Source organism: Salvelinus fontinalis, chromosome 27 (genome assembly GCF_029448725.1).
Source record: "Salvelinus fontinalis isolate EN_2023a chromosome 27, ASM2944872v1, whole genome shotgun sequence".
Lineage (NCBI taxonomy): Eukaryota > Metazoa > Chordata > Actinopteri > Salmoniformes > Salmonidae > Salvelinus > Salvelinus fontinalis.
This window is the reverse complement of record NC_074691.1, coordinates 11,945,951-11,960,562: the sequence shown is the minus strand read 5'-3', so window position 1 is coordinate 11,960,562 and position 14,612 is coordinate 11,945,951. Positions and strand designations below refer to the sequence as shown.

The 14,612-nt window shown below is 46.7% G+C and overlaps 1 protein-coding gene across 4 annotated transcripts in view; it reads left to right on the top strand.

Moving 5' to 3' along the window:
- The window catches only part of med23 (mediator complex subunit 23), a 34,697-nt gene extending 20,674 nt beyond the window's left edge, over nt 1-14,023 (top strand). For 2 of the 4 annotated variants that reach the window (XM_055884771.1, XM_055884769.1), the window contains 12 exons: nt 1,506-1,630; nt 1,880-2,085; nt 3,813-3,993; nt 4,209-4,379; nt 4,769-4,985; nt 5,205-5,441; nt 5,708-5,873; nt 6,190-6,262; nt 6,599-6,813; nt 10,088-10,208; nt 10,715-10,846; nt 13,341-14,023. In XM_055884771.1, coding sequence (XP_055740746.1) covers nt 1,506-1,630; nt 1,880-2,085; nt 3,813-3,993; nt 4,209-4,379; nt 4,769-4,985; nt 5,205-5,441; nt 5,708-5,873; nt 6,190-6,262; nt 6,599-6,813; nt 10,088-10,208; nt 10,715-10,846; nt 13,341-13,520 — 2,024 coding nt within the window. In that variant the 3' untranslated portion in view covers nt 13,521-14,023. Of the gene's footprint in view, nt 1-1,505; nt 1,631-1,879; nt 2,098-3,812; nt 3,994-4,208; nt 4,380-4,768; nt 4,986-5,204; nt 5,442-5,707; nt 5,874-6,189; nt 6,263-6,598; nt 6,814-10,087; nt 10,209-10,714; nt 10,847-13,340 lie in introns of all 4 variants that reach the window. The other 2 variants (XM_055884770.1, XM_055884768.1) reach the window with 1 other exon arrangement.
- The last annotated feature ends 589 nt before the right edge of the window (nt 14,024-14,612 follow it).

Genomic DNA, 14,612 nt, shown 5'->3' with positions numbered 1-14,612 from the left:
GTAATCAAGCCCACTACTGTTGTGTTGTTTGCAAACTTGATGATTGAGTTGGAGATATTCATGGCCACGCAGTCGTGGGTGAACAGGGAGTACAGGAGAGGGCTGAGCACACACTCTTGTGGGGCCCCAGTGTTGAGGGTCAGCGAAGTGGAGATGTTATTTCCTACCTTCACCACCTGGGGGCGGCCCGTCAGAGTCCAGGGCCCAGTTGCACAGGGTGGGGTTGAGACCCAGGGCTTCCAGCTTTATGAGCTTGGAGGGTACTGTGGTGTTGAATGCTAAGCTGTAGTCAATGAACAGCATTCTTACATAGGTATTATTTTTGTCCAGATGGGATAGGGCAGTGTGATGGTGATTGCAATTTATAGGCCATCAGATTTGCCACCAATGCTCCTTATAGGACACATCACTGCACTCTATACTTCTCTGTATACCTGTCGCAAGACCCACTTGTTGATGCTTATTTATAAAACCCTCTTAGGCCTCACTCCCACCTATCTGAGATATTTACTGCAGCCCTCATCCTCCAAAACTGTTCTGCCAGTCACATTCTGTTAAAGGTCCCCAAAGCTCACACATCCCTGGGTCGCTCGTCTTTTCAGTTCGCTGCAGCTCACGACTGGAACGAGCTGCAACACACTCAAACTGGACAGTTTTATCTCAATCTCTTCATTCAAAGACTCAATCATGGACACTCTTACTGACAGTTGTGGCTGCTTCGCGTGATGTGTTGTTGTCTCTACCTTCTTGCCCTTTGTGCTGTTGTCTCTGCCCAATAATGTTTGTACCATGTTTTGTGCTGCTGCCATGTTGTGCTGCTACCATGCTGTGTTGCTGCAATGCTATGTTATCTTAGGTCTCCCTTTATGTAGTGTTGTGTTTTGTCTCGTGATGTGTGTTTTGTCATATATATAAATATATATATATTTATCCCAGCCGCTGTCCTCGCAGGAAGCCTTTGGTAGGCAGTCATTGTGAATTTGTTCTTAACTGACTTGCCTAGTTAAATAAAGGTTAAATACAAAATAAATGTTTTTTTTACAAAGCAGCCAACAAGTGCTCAGCATATGTGGGAACTACTTCAAGACTGTTGGAAAAGCATTCCTCATGAAGCTGGTTGAGAGAATGCCAAGAGTATGCAAAGTTGTCATCAAGGCAAAGGGTGGCTACTTTGAAAAATATAAAATATATCTCCAATCTAAAAAATATTACACTTTTGTGGTTACTACATGATACCATATGTGTTATTTCCTAGTTTTGATGTCTTCACTATTATTCTATAATGTAGAAAATAGTAACGATAAAGAAAAATCCTGGAATTAGTAGGTGTGTCCAAACTTTTGACTGGCGCTGTATATGTATTGTCAGTTCAACATTTAACACGTGTCTGATAATGGCTGTGAAACTCATCATAGGTCAGCGTAACGCTGACTAGTAGGTCAGCATTAACAAAACGTTTTCCTAACCCAAGACTAATTTTCCTTCCGCTGCTTTCTCTGGTCCAGATTTCTTCACAGGCTCCGACTCCATCCAGGGTACGTGGTGTAAGGACATCCTGCAGACCATCATGAACTTTACTCCTCACAACTGGGCCTCTCACACCCTGAGCTGCTTCCCTGCTCCTCTTCAGGTACAGAGAGAGAGTCAATTGGGATTTGGGTTTATTTCTACAGTGGGCAGCCATAGAGAATTATTGACTGAGAGAATCCTATTTCAATATATATGTGAATATGTTATATTAATGGTACCTACACACAGACTGAGCCCATTCATATTTTTCAGATGACAGACGGACACAAAGTCCCAGTGGAACATATGAGTATTTATCATTTTCACAGAAGGAAAGAAAAAATACATCTCTGTGTGCGTGTTCCCTCAGGCGTTCTTCAAGCAGAACAACGTTCCCCAGGAGAGCCGCTTCAACCTGAAGAAGAACGTGGAGGAGGAATACAGGAAGTGGAAGAGCATGACCAACGAGAACGACATCATCACCCACTTCTCCATGCAGGGATCGCCGCCCCTCTTCCTGTGTCTACTGTGGAAGATGCTGCTGGAGACTGACCACATCAACCAGATCGGCTTCAGGTACACCACAAAGTATTCACTTCTTTTCTATTCTACGGTTGCACAACACTTAACCATTTTATTTGTGCATTTATGAAATGTATTTGCCAGGGACAGTGCACATTAATCAATGTTTCAGGTTCAACATCAGGCTATCAATTCATATTTAACGGTAGCAAAGCCACGTACTGTGGATTTGTTCTCATTATCCTGCTGATATTTGGTCATTAATAAATATAAGGTAACCTGGGACCATTTTAATGAGGTCAACATTCTGATTGGCTGAGCTCTGTGAATGTTAAGTGAGTGGGGAACAGAGGGCGTGGCTTCCGTGGGGTGCAGCTGCTCCCTCCAGACAGAAGACAGTTGTGTGGATGGAGATGCCTGACCCCACACACACATCCCACTTGTCATTCTGATCACGAGCGCTGAGAGATAATGATCTTTACACGCTCCGACAACACCAATACAGCTCCGCTGCCGCTATCATCTCGTCTTTTTAATTTATTTCTCAGAATTTTTTTCCCCCCAGACACAGTCTGTACCAGCAAGGCAGTTTTTAAAGTGCTTTCTGAAGCACAAGTCGTGGCGACTACCTGACAACCGGTAGCCAGTGCCAAGCTGCTAAAGTGCTGTTGCTGATTCCATCTTAGTGTGGAAATCAGCACACAACCCGCAATCCGGCTCAAGGGATTGGTTATGTGATGAGTGCTACTGTTCCGTGGAGGCTATCTGCTGTCTGCTCTCTCTGCAGGTCAGGGGTTTGAGGCGATTGAAGAGCAGAGCTCTTCTGCTTATCACCAGGCGGGGGGGGTGAAATGGCTGTGAAGGGCTGCTGTTTGCATAACCCTCCGGAGGGAGTCTGCAAAAGTTCTTAAACACTCAGTTACTCTCTCCTAAGCACCTTCTATACCCCTCTCTCTCTCCCTCCCTGACACTTTATTTCCAACTCTCCCTCTTTCTCTCTCCGTCTCTCGTCTGTAGGAAAGAATCCGTGGCCTCTCCCTCTGTCCCCAACAGAGTTTGAGTGTGAGGGATGCGAATAGCCTCGTCTACTGTAAACCTGCCTCCGACTCTTTACGTCACTACCCAGTCGAGTGATAGCTTTCCTCGAGTGGGCAGTCATGCACCGCACGCCACCATTTGTAATATGATTTACCGCCAGTGAAAGGTATTTTGCAACAGGGCTTTTAAGAAGTGACTAAGGACTTTGCTTTTGTGGTAACTGGCTGCTGGTAATGACAGCCTGTTAATGCAACAGAGCCAGTACAGTAAAACTGCTCTCCTTCTGTCCTCTAAATAGATTGGGAGAGATCGGTGGTTGTGGTTGTGGTAGGGCCAGATGGGGTGGTAGGAAGGCTGCCACAGGGGGCACTAGCACTGGGAACGGCTGCTGTGGGCCCTAAGCTTGGCTCTAAGCTTCTGGATGCTGTTGAGGGGAACACACTGAAGCAGATGGTGTCAGAGAGCTGTTTGCTGGGTGTTGTTTGTGTTGATTGCTGTAAGGGTGCTGATGGTGTTTGAGAACAGCTTTGCATTGAATCATGAAGTAATTATGTTATTGACAGATGGCCTTTTGAATTCAGAGGAATGAATACTCACTAGTTATTATGACTCATGGTAAACAAGCAATGGTTCTGTACATTATGTCAATTTGACGTGTGTGTGACTGTGCATGTGTCATTATGTCTGTGTGTTGTGACACAAGGCCATCCTCCTGACCAGCCGTGTGTCCTGTCTTGCCCCAGGGTTCTGGAGAGGATTGGGGCGCGGGCGCTGGTGGCCCATGTCAGGACGTTTGCAGACTTCCTGGTCTATGAGTTCTCCACGTCGGCCGGTGGCCAGCAGCTCAACAAGTGTATCGAGATCCTCAACGACATGGTGTGGAAGTACAACATTGTCACGCTGGACAGACTCATCCTGTGTCTGGTAAGGACGAGATGAAACTATGGGCCAGTCATATGGTTCACCTCAAATGAAGCCTTTGAAAGCTTCAATCACATGATAAATAATTACGTTTTCAGATCATGTACATGAATATCGCATTGTTCAATATAAAACTGGTTGTTATATTACAATGTTTAGTTCCCTACTAATCTCGCCCTCGTTCCCATCGCTTCCCTCGATCTTATCTCCCCTTCCAGGCCATGAGGAGTCACGAGGGTAACGAGGCCCAGGTCTGCTACTTCATCATCCAGCTCCTCCTCCTCAAGCCCAACGACTTCCGCAACCGTGTCTCTGACTTCGTGAAGGAGAACGCCCCCGAGCACTGGCTGCAGAGCGACTGGCACACCAAGCACATGGCCTACCACAAGGTACCGTACTGGCCCCAACCCTGGAGCTCTGACTGACAGCTCCAGCATGGAAAGAGCAGCGCTGCCTGAAAGACAGTCTGAAAAGAACCAGAGAGGGGCTCAAGGCGATACGAATGTAAATGTCAACGGGAGGCCACTATAGCTCAGCCTGCACCGTTGCCTGTTGACATTTGGCCCTTTTTAAATGTGACATTTACATTGGCTGTGCTGGGATCTCATCCGAGCTTTCTGTGGAGTTAGCTGGGTTAAGTCTCCATCTGTTCTGCTGTGGTGATTTAAATGACCTCCACTCACTGTTTCACTGCTCCCAAGCTTGCTCTTTTAATAAAGCTTGCAGGTGATACAGTTCCATTTGACTTGGACTCTTGTTTTCTTCCCTATTGTAACAGAAATACCCGGAGAAGCTGTACTTTGAGGGATTGGCCGAGCAGGTGAACCCGCCCATGCAGCAGCAGTCCCACTACCTGCCCATCTACTTTGGTAACGTCTGCCTGCGCTTCCTGCCCGTCTTTGACATTGTCATCCACCGCTTCCTGGAGCTGCTGCCCGTCTCCAAGTCACTGGAGACCTTACTGGACCACCTGGGAGGACTCTATAAGTTCCACGGTGAGGAAAGGGTACAAGACCACGGCGACAAGTCCTGGGCTGTTGCTTTGATTGTTTATACAGCCTGGAGGTATACTAACATCACGAAAGAGCCCTGATAGAAGACCCCCTTTATGAATCAATGTTACGCTTGCACTTGAAACAATGTTATGTGATGAGGTCAGTTCAGATGGAGGGTCTAATTGAACTGAATTGTGTGTTTCTCTGTGTCGTCTCCAGACCGTCCGGTGACCTACCTGTACAACACGCTCCACTACTACGAGCGCCACCTGCGCGACCGCACCAACCTGAAGAGGAAGCTGGTGCACGCCATCATGAGCTCTCTGAAGGACAACCGGGCGCCAGGCTGGTGCCTGAGTGAGACCTACATCAAGTGTGGCATGAACCCCCGTGAAGACAACGTCTGGATCCCCGATGACACCTACTACTGCAAGCTCATCGGACGCCTCGTCGACAATATCCTTTGCTGTTGTTTATTTCCGGAGCACATTTGACCTGTCAATCATTATCAGCCAGTTTTCTATGTCTCTGTCCTTCTGTCGGGATGTTCAGACTGATGAAAGTAGTCTTACGACATCTACGAGGGATTAGTTGATGTGCAAGATTGCTAGAAGGTCTTTCCTAGAATGAAAGTCTATGGTGTGTTCACACACTGTTGTGTAGCTGGTGTTGCTCTCGCAGTGATGAGTATCTTCAGTATCATTCTTGACCAGCTGTCTCACCGATGGCTGGCAAGTCCCCCGGGCCGTTCCCTAACTGTGACTGGAGGTTCAACGAGTTCCCCAACCCGGCCGCCCATGCTCTCCACGTCACCTGCGTGGAGCTGATGGCCCTGGCAGTGCCCGGCAAGGACGTGGGCAACGCCCTGCTCAGCGTCGTCCTCAAGAGGTCAGAATGGGGTCATAGGTCAAACGGGGGGGGGGGACTAAGCAGCCAATTAGAGGGGAGATTGAAAGGTCTCTAGGCTATGTAAACAAGCACAGTCTTGTGTGCTCTCTTGATGCACGTGTAAATGTTCCATTATTATGCGGAAGTTCTTGTGCGAGGAATGGACGATGAGTCATCTCGAAGTGGTGCTGAATCACTGCGGTGTGTTGGCTTTCTGCAGAGCTCAGTTAGACCTGTGTGCCCCTCTACATGACAGCGTCTGTATCTGTATGGTGTTGTGATTGATTGTCCTGATGTCATGTGGCCTCCCTCACAGCCAACCACTGGTGCCTCGGGAGAACATCACCGCCTGGATGAACGCGATCGGCCTGGTGATCACCGCCTTGCCTGTAAGACTCCTCTCTGTTCACACACACTAGCGCAAAGGCTTTGTTACATATCAGCAACTTATTGCGGCAGAAATCTCTAGTTCACGGCACACAGCAAACCTGTTTTTTCCATTCGCGTGGTCAAGTTTCCACTATCCATGAAAAACAAGGTCCATAAATTGTTGTTCTTACTGCTCACAGTGGAATTCTGAGCAGCCAGACAGTAGTGACAGCTTTACCCAAATAAACATCGACTTCAGCCGTCCTGCAGACTCCAGAGAACTGTCTGGAACTGTCTGAGGTCTGACAAGTCAGCTAAACAGTATGCGTGTCTGCCTGTCTCTCTCCTCTCTCTAGGAGCCTTACTGGGTGGTCCTGCAGGACCGTATCGTGAGTGTGCTGGGCAGTCCGTGCTTCACCACAGAGACTGAGTGGGTGGGGTACCCCTTCGCGCTGCTGGACTTCACCGCCTGCCACCAGTCCTACTCTGAGATGTACTGCAGCTACGTGCTGGCCCTGGCCCACGCAGTGTGGCACCACTCCAGCATCGGACAGCTCTCCCTCATCCCCAAGTAAGACCCAACATTAGTCCCCTGATTAGCTGTTCTCCAGCCTTCTAGTTCTGGTCCACCAGCATCTCCCTGATTAGCTGTTCTCCAGCCTTCTAGTCCTGGTCCACCAGCATCTCCCTGATTAGCTGTTCTCCAGCCTTCTAGTCCTGGTCCACCAGCATCTCCCTGATTAGCTGTTCTCCAGCCTTCTAGTCCTGGTCTACCAGCAGTCCCCTGATTAGCTGTTCTCCAGCCTTCTAGTTCTGGTCCACCAGCATCTCCCTGATTAGCTGTTCTCCAGCCTTCTAGTTCTGGTCCACCTGCATCTCCCTGATTAGCTGTTCTCCAGCCTTCTAGTTCTGGTCTACCAGCAGTCCCCTGATTAGCTGTTCTCCAGCCTTCTAGTTCTGGTCTACCAGCAGTCCCCTGATTAGCTGTTCTCCAGCCTTCTAGTCCTGGTCTACCAGCAGTCCCCTGATTAGCTGTTCTCCAGCCTTCTAGTCCTGGTCTACCAGCAGTCCCCTGATTAGCTGTTCTCCAGCCTTCTAGTCCTGGTCCACCAGCAGTCCCCTGATTAGCTGTTCTCCAGCCTTCTAGTCCTGGTCTACCAGCAGTCCCCTGATTAGCTGTTCTCCCGCCTTCTAGTCCTGGTCCACCAGCAGTCCCCTGATTAGCAGTTCTCCAGCCTTCTAGTCCTGGTCCACCAGCAGTCCCCTGATTAGCTGTTCTCCAGCCTTCTAGTTCTGGTCCACCAGCATCTCCCTGATTAGCTGTTCTCCAGCCTTCTAGTTCTGGTCTACCAGCATCTCCCTGATTAGCTGTTCTCCAGCCTTCTAGTCCTGGTCTACCAGCATCTCCCTGATTAGCTGTTCTCCAGCCTTCTAGTTCTGGTCTACCAGCAGTCCCCTGATTAGCTGTTCTCCAGCCTTCTAGTTCTGGTCTACCAGCAGTCCCCTGATTAGCTGTTCTCCAGCCTTCTAGTCCTGGTCCACCAGCATCTCCCTGATTAGCTGTTCTCCAGCCTTCTAGTCCTGGTCCACCAGCATCTCCCTGTGGTCGAGGAAAGTGGTAATTCGTTAGTAGGTGAACAGAAGAGTGTCCTCCCCTCCTCAATAGCCACCTTTCATCGAGGATACTCATGTATATCCTACCGTGGGAATATTTTTGAAATCTGCCACGCCCACTTTGAATCAGCTTTTGTTTTGTCAGAGGAGAAAACATGCCCTCTTTTAAAACAATATGTAGCATATCGTTTTTATCTATAAAATATCTGGAACTACTAACCTCATTTGTTTCCATCACTTTCCACATTTATTTTGGGATCCAGCCCTGTAAACGTCATTTTCCTAACGACGCGGAGAAGGACCCATCTCAATTAAAGCAAGCGTATTTTCATCCAGGTTCACTCTCAGCGACTACTCGATTAACTTTGACCTTCAAAGGAAGGGAGAGAGGACGCAGGAGGTGAGCAAATCTAATTGACAAAAGGCCATTTACTTTCAAATGACTGAAGGGAAGTGAACAAGTGTACAATTTGGGAGGAAAGAGCCCCTCTAGCCTGCTCCCTCTTACCTCTCCTCCCTCCATCCCCACCATCTTGTCTCCTCCCTCAGCCCAAGCTGCTCACTCCTGACTTATATCAGATGGGGTTTAGTTAAGATTCTGTCTGCTTCACTCCTACCCCGTGTTTTATCTGGACACAGTGGGATAGTCCTGCTGCCTCCCAGCTCAGGCTTAGCTTAGCAGGCCATCTCATCTAGCCTGGGAATATCTTCCCCTAGAACACTGTGTGTTCAGGCTTCGCTGGACTTCAAGCCCAAATAGTTATGCTCCCTGATGTGTCAGCAAGTGCCCTTGTGCTCCTGTGTCTCTGCCGGACTGTCATGTGAAATGACAGCAGAGCCCTGGCCTGCTGGGATTACATTACTATGAAGCAGATGGAAATGCCTTGGAATGAGACAGAAGTATGGTACACTATCTACTGGGCTGGCTACAGCTTTCTGACATTATGTGATGCTAATGATGATTAATGTGCCCTTAAATTGGAATGAGCATGGGGATTCTAATTTCAGGAATTGGTGCATATATGCCTTCATTCTCTTTGGTCCAATAACATTTCTGTGCATGTTCTACCTGCATAGTATCTCAGATTTCACTGATGATGAAATATTGTAACCTTTTACCCCTTGTTCTCCCCAATTTTGTAATATTCAATTGGCATTTAGTCTTTTCCAATCGCTGCAACCCCCCCTACGGACTCGCGGGAGAAGTGAAAGTTGCGAGCCACGCGTCCTCTGAAACGCGACCCTGCCAAGCCGCACTGCTTCTTGACACACTGCTCGCTTTACCCGGAAGCCAGCCGCACCAATGTGTCAGAGGAAACACCGCCCAGCTGGCGACTGGAGTCGGCTTGCCCAGCCCGCCACAAGGAGTCGCCAGAGCGCAATCGGACAAGGATATCCATGGCCGGCTGAACCCTCCCCTTACCCGGATGACGCTGGGCCAAATGTGCGCCGCCTCATGGGTCTAACGGTCATGGCCAGCTGTAACACAGTCCGGGATCGAACCCGGGTCTGTAGTGACGCCCTAGAGCGCTGCGCCACTTGGGAAACCCAATATTGTTGTCTTTGAGATTTAATTTAAAAAGCAACCAGAAATACTACGAAAGCAATTTATATTCAAAAGCTCATCAGTATGAGTGGGCAATATATATATATATATACGATGACCTCTCCTTGCCAGACAGTCATTACCTTTGTGACGGCTCTCAGCCGGTGTTTGTGTTCGTGTGGAAGCTCTATCACATTGTTGTGACAGGCAGGTTGCTGCTATCCCCGAGCTGTCTTCATCACCGTTCTGACAACAGAGCACCGCCTGAGGCTCGGGCAGCGAGTGTGTATGCATCACGCTGAAGCTTCTGGAACACAGATCACGCATGACAAGATCCCAGTGGGATCCATTTTGTCGTCTACAAACACACTGAGGCTTTGTTCCTGCTGTACCTGGTTTATATTCCACTGTGTGTTCATTCAGAAAAACCCTGTCAATTATCATTCAAATTCGGTGCCTCCACTGTCTTCCCTCCATTTGCATACAGCTCTCACAGTTAGAGCCTTAGTCACTTTTGAACATCGGGTGCTTGGCTTTACAAATCACTTTCTTTCATTTCTGGGGAGATTTTTCAGTCCCTTCCTCCTCCATCCCAGCATGTCTTTGAAAGAGAGCAGTCCGTCCTCTCCTCTTCAGTCTTTGTCTCTTTATGAGAAGTGTAACATTCTCTCCCCTCCCTCCCCAGGTTCCTGTCTGAGGTGCTGAAGCCCATAGTAAAGACAGAGTTCCAGCTCCTCTATGTGTACCACCTAGTGGGGCCCTTCCTCCAGCGCTTCCAACAGGAGAGGACCCGCTGCATGCTGGAGGTACTGATTACTCCTGTCAATATATACCCCCCTCTCCTCCATCTCCCAGTACAACCCTATTACACCATACAATCCCACACAAAAGGCCTGTCAATTAAATTCCCTTTCACACTCCCGTGACCATTAAAGAGAAACTGTGTGTGTGAGAGGAAATGGACAATAGCTGGTTAGGTTGAAGGAGGATTAGGTGGCTCACTGAGAAATCCTGTTATTTGTGGAGAGGGAGAGTTAAGGTCCGTGGTCTCCTCTCCCAAGAGGCAGTGGCTCTGTGCTGGGCTGTGCTGTGGCTTCCCATGGACAGCTCGAATGTATCTGCTGTTGACCAGCCTGCCACCCCTCTGGAAAGTGCTCTGACAAAAATATCCATTCTTAGAAATAGCCATTCATCCTGTTTTTCAGTCTGGCTTTGTGTTAATCAGATGTGTGATTCACCATTAATCAGTGACTGATTTTGTCTGTGCCTTTCTTAACGATCTACGCATTTATGTGTGTGTCGTGAACTGCAGATTGGAGTGGCGTTCTATGAGATGCTACAGGCTGTGGACCAGCACAGTCAACACCTGTCCTACATGGACCCCATCTGTGACTTCCTCTACCACATCAAATACATGTTCACCGGGGACAGCGTCAAAGACCAGGTTCGAGAAATACTCTGTGGTTAATGTTGTTCGCCCTTGTGATGTTCAAAAGAAGGGATTGAAACAGTCTGTAATCAGTAGTCAGTCAGCTGTGTGTAGCTTACTTTAGCTGCTGGCAAAGTCATTCAAAGCGTATACTTTATCACTCAGGATGTAACTTTCCACTTCAACAATTTTTGCCATGTAATGTTATTTAAACCAAAAATCGGACAACCCCATAGTAGAATAGTTCACCTATTTACCTAGTCGGCTTGTGTGTTCTATGCTAGATAAATATTCCCCTCGAGGCGCATTTAAGTTGCGAGGGCCATAGGAGGGAAACATGTATTCTGATAGCAGTCAAAGCACAACAATTTATGCAATCATGGGAAACACTTTTGAAAGCGGTTTTGGCAAATATGTTTTGAAACCATTTTTGTCCTTTGCTAAGAAAGGGTGGTCTCCCAGTTTTCCACTGCTGCCACGTTTATTTCTCTACTCCTTCAATTGAGCGTGTGGCATCGTTTACAAATGCAGTTTTACAACCGGATTTTTGAGCATGGTTTAAGCGCAGCTGCGCAACAGAGCTTTTAAAGGTGCAGTGTCATCTTAAAAGAACAATTACATACTTTGTAAAATAAACATATTTTTCGAGTGAATAATGATTTATGTATTTATAATAAAATATGAATTATTAATAATAACAACAACAATCAGGACGTTGTCCTATGGGGTAAATGCAGATGGACATTCTTCAAGTGCCTTCAGAAAGTATCCCTACCCCTTATTCCACATTTTGTTGTGTTACAGCCTGAATTCAAAATGGATTCAATTGATGACAGAGAAAACATGTTTTTGAAATGTTTGCACATTATTTTTTAAATTCTTCAAGCTCTGTCAAGTTGGTTGTTGTTCATATAGACTGCCAAGTCTTGCCATAGATTTTCAAGGGGATTTAAGTCAAAACTGTAACTAGGCCACTCAGGAACATTCAGTGTTAACTTAGTAAGCAACTCCAGTGTATGTTTGGCCTTGTGTTTCCTGCTGAAAGGTGAATTTGTCTCCCAACGTCTGTTGGAAAGCAGACTGAACCAGGTTTTCCTTTAGGATTTTGCCGGTGCTTAGCTCTATTCTGTTTCTTTTATCCTAAAAAGATGCCACAAACAACGCTTTGTGTTCAGGACATAAAGTACAGTTCTTTGCCACATTTTTTGCTGCTTTACTTTAGTGGCTTTTTGCAAACAGAATGCATGTTTTGGATTATTTTTTTCTTCTTTATCAATAGATGCCCTTGTTTGCGAGGCATTGGAAAACCGCCCTGGTCTTTGTGGTTGAATCAGTGTTTGAAATTCACTGCTTGACTAAGGGGCCTTACAGACAGTGTGTGTGGGGTACAGAGATGAGGTTGTCATGAAAAAACATCATGTTAAACACTATTTTTGCACACGAGTCCATGCAACGTATTATGCAACTTGTTAAGCACATTTTTAGTCCTGAACTTATATAGGCTTGCCATAACAAAGGGGTGGAGTACTTATTGACTTAAGACATTTCAGCTTTTAGTTTTTTTATTAATTTGCCAACATTTCTTAAAACATAATTCCACTTTGACATGATGGGGTATTATGTGTAGGCCAGTGACACAATCTCAATGTAATCTATTTTAAGTTCAGGCTGTACCTCAACAAAAAGTCAAGGAGTGTGAATACTTTCTGAAGGCACTGTACATTTTATAGTTGCTATGCTTCATCAGTTGGGCTACACGTGATAATGCTTATTGCTAATAGCACATCTGATAATATAGACCATGCTTAGGCTATAAGAATGTTCCAATGTGTTAATATTTTTTACTGAATTATTACAAATATGTTACTGGGCCCATTTCTGGAGGTGGAAATTATATTTAAGTCCTTTCTCATGTCCTTTTAAAAGGTCACCAGAACTGAGCTTCTCAGTCTTTCTACAATTAAAGGATCCCAGACCCCATAAGCCATGCGACTGGAATTGGTCAAACTCGCAGTTTAATACATGTACTAAATTATCCTCTTTCCCTAAAAGCATGTTGGTCATGACTTTCTTACATGAAAGGGGAGGTTAACTTAGCCCCAGACAATCGATCTGAGATTGACTTAAGTTTCAGTTGTGGGATTTTTTGTTGTTGCTTTAGCCCCTAAATAATGTGTACTTTATGCCTTTCCTTGACCTCAATGTTTGCTCACTTGGTTTTCTGTCATGTCCTGCATTGGTATTCTGCGCCTCCTCTCCCCTCCTCCTCTAATTTATATCAACACACCCCGAATTTGAAATTCTAATTTGTTTGTCCTCCAAACATTCCCACTTGTATTTTACTTTGAAGTCACTTGCTGCACGTCCCACTTCATTTCAGGGTCTGAGGCTGAAGTTGGCTTCTCTCCTCAGTATTAGTACAGAATAGATTAGTTGAATTCTCCTCCCAGCTTATCCCTTGTCTCCTAGTGTTGTGTCTAATGGTGTGTGTGTGTGTGTGTGTTCCCAGGTGGAGAAAATCATCTTGACCCTGCGTCCGGCCATGAAGCTCCGTCTGCGTTTCATCACCCACACTAGCAAGATGGAGCCTGCAGCCGCCAGCGTTCCCCAGCCCTCCTCCTCTGTGTCCTCACCTGCCCCACAGAGCAACCCCGGCCCCTCCAACCTCCCCCTGTCTGTGGCCCAGTAAAACACACACACCAAGGAAGGAGTGTCAGCTCCATGGCTGTGGTCCCACTGTCACCAGCTGGAGTATTGAGATGGACACACTCCACAAATGTTTAGGTCAGAGTTGAGACGCACAAGATGACCCTGAGAGTCTGGTCTCTTGAGGCTGACCATGCAACGCCCCAGTGCTGTGGTGTGTTCCAAAGCTTTAAACAGCCATTCAGTCTGAAAATCAGCATAGAAGAAAACAGACATGAACTGTTACACAACAGACATTACCTTTTTATAAACTTTAGCTTTATAGTGCTTTTATTGTTGAGTGTGTTGGGAAAAGACAAGTGTTTCTGCAATCATTGGTCTGCTAGAGTATGTATATAAAAGACGAGTCGGTGGCGGCTCATTATTTTGCTCCCTTTGTAATAACATGAGATGGTCCAGTGCCTTGTGACTCCCCACTTAATCATGAGAGGCGATTTATGTTGTGTTTTTCACACAAAGTAAAGAAACAATAAAACGTCTTTAGTATTCTGTGTTGGATTGTCGTCTTGTCTGATCCCCTGCTATTCTGCTCTGTAGAGAGGACCTGTATTCTGTCAGCTCAGGACCTCCGCCAGGTTTCTGGATGTTGTTATGGCCGCACAAACACTACGGTCAGAGCAGGGTCAACAACTCCAACTCTCTTTTAACTCAAACTGGACTGGAGCTGCGTACGGTGCCTAAAACACTATCTCTACGTGGTTGGAGTGGACTCGTTCCATAGTGAAGATGTGAAAAAATGAGCATGGATTTTTAATGAGGATGGATTGACAGGCTCAGAGCAGCGTTTCCTAAACTTGGTCCTGCCCTGTCCCCCCCCCCCCCCCCCCCCGGTTCACGTTTCGTTTTTCTGCCCTAGCACTACACAACTAATTCAAATAAGCAAAGCTTGATGAGTTGGTAATTTGAATCAGCTGTGTAGTGCAAGGGGAAAAACCAAAGTGTGCACTGGGGGGCAGGACTTAGTTTGGGCTCAGAGGACTCTCTAGAACTCCTCAAGCAGAATAAGAACCACTGAAGTGGATATGAATTAATTCTTATATTTACCCTCTTGTGGATTTCCTTCTCTTGTCCTTAG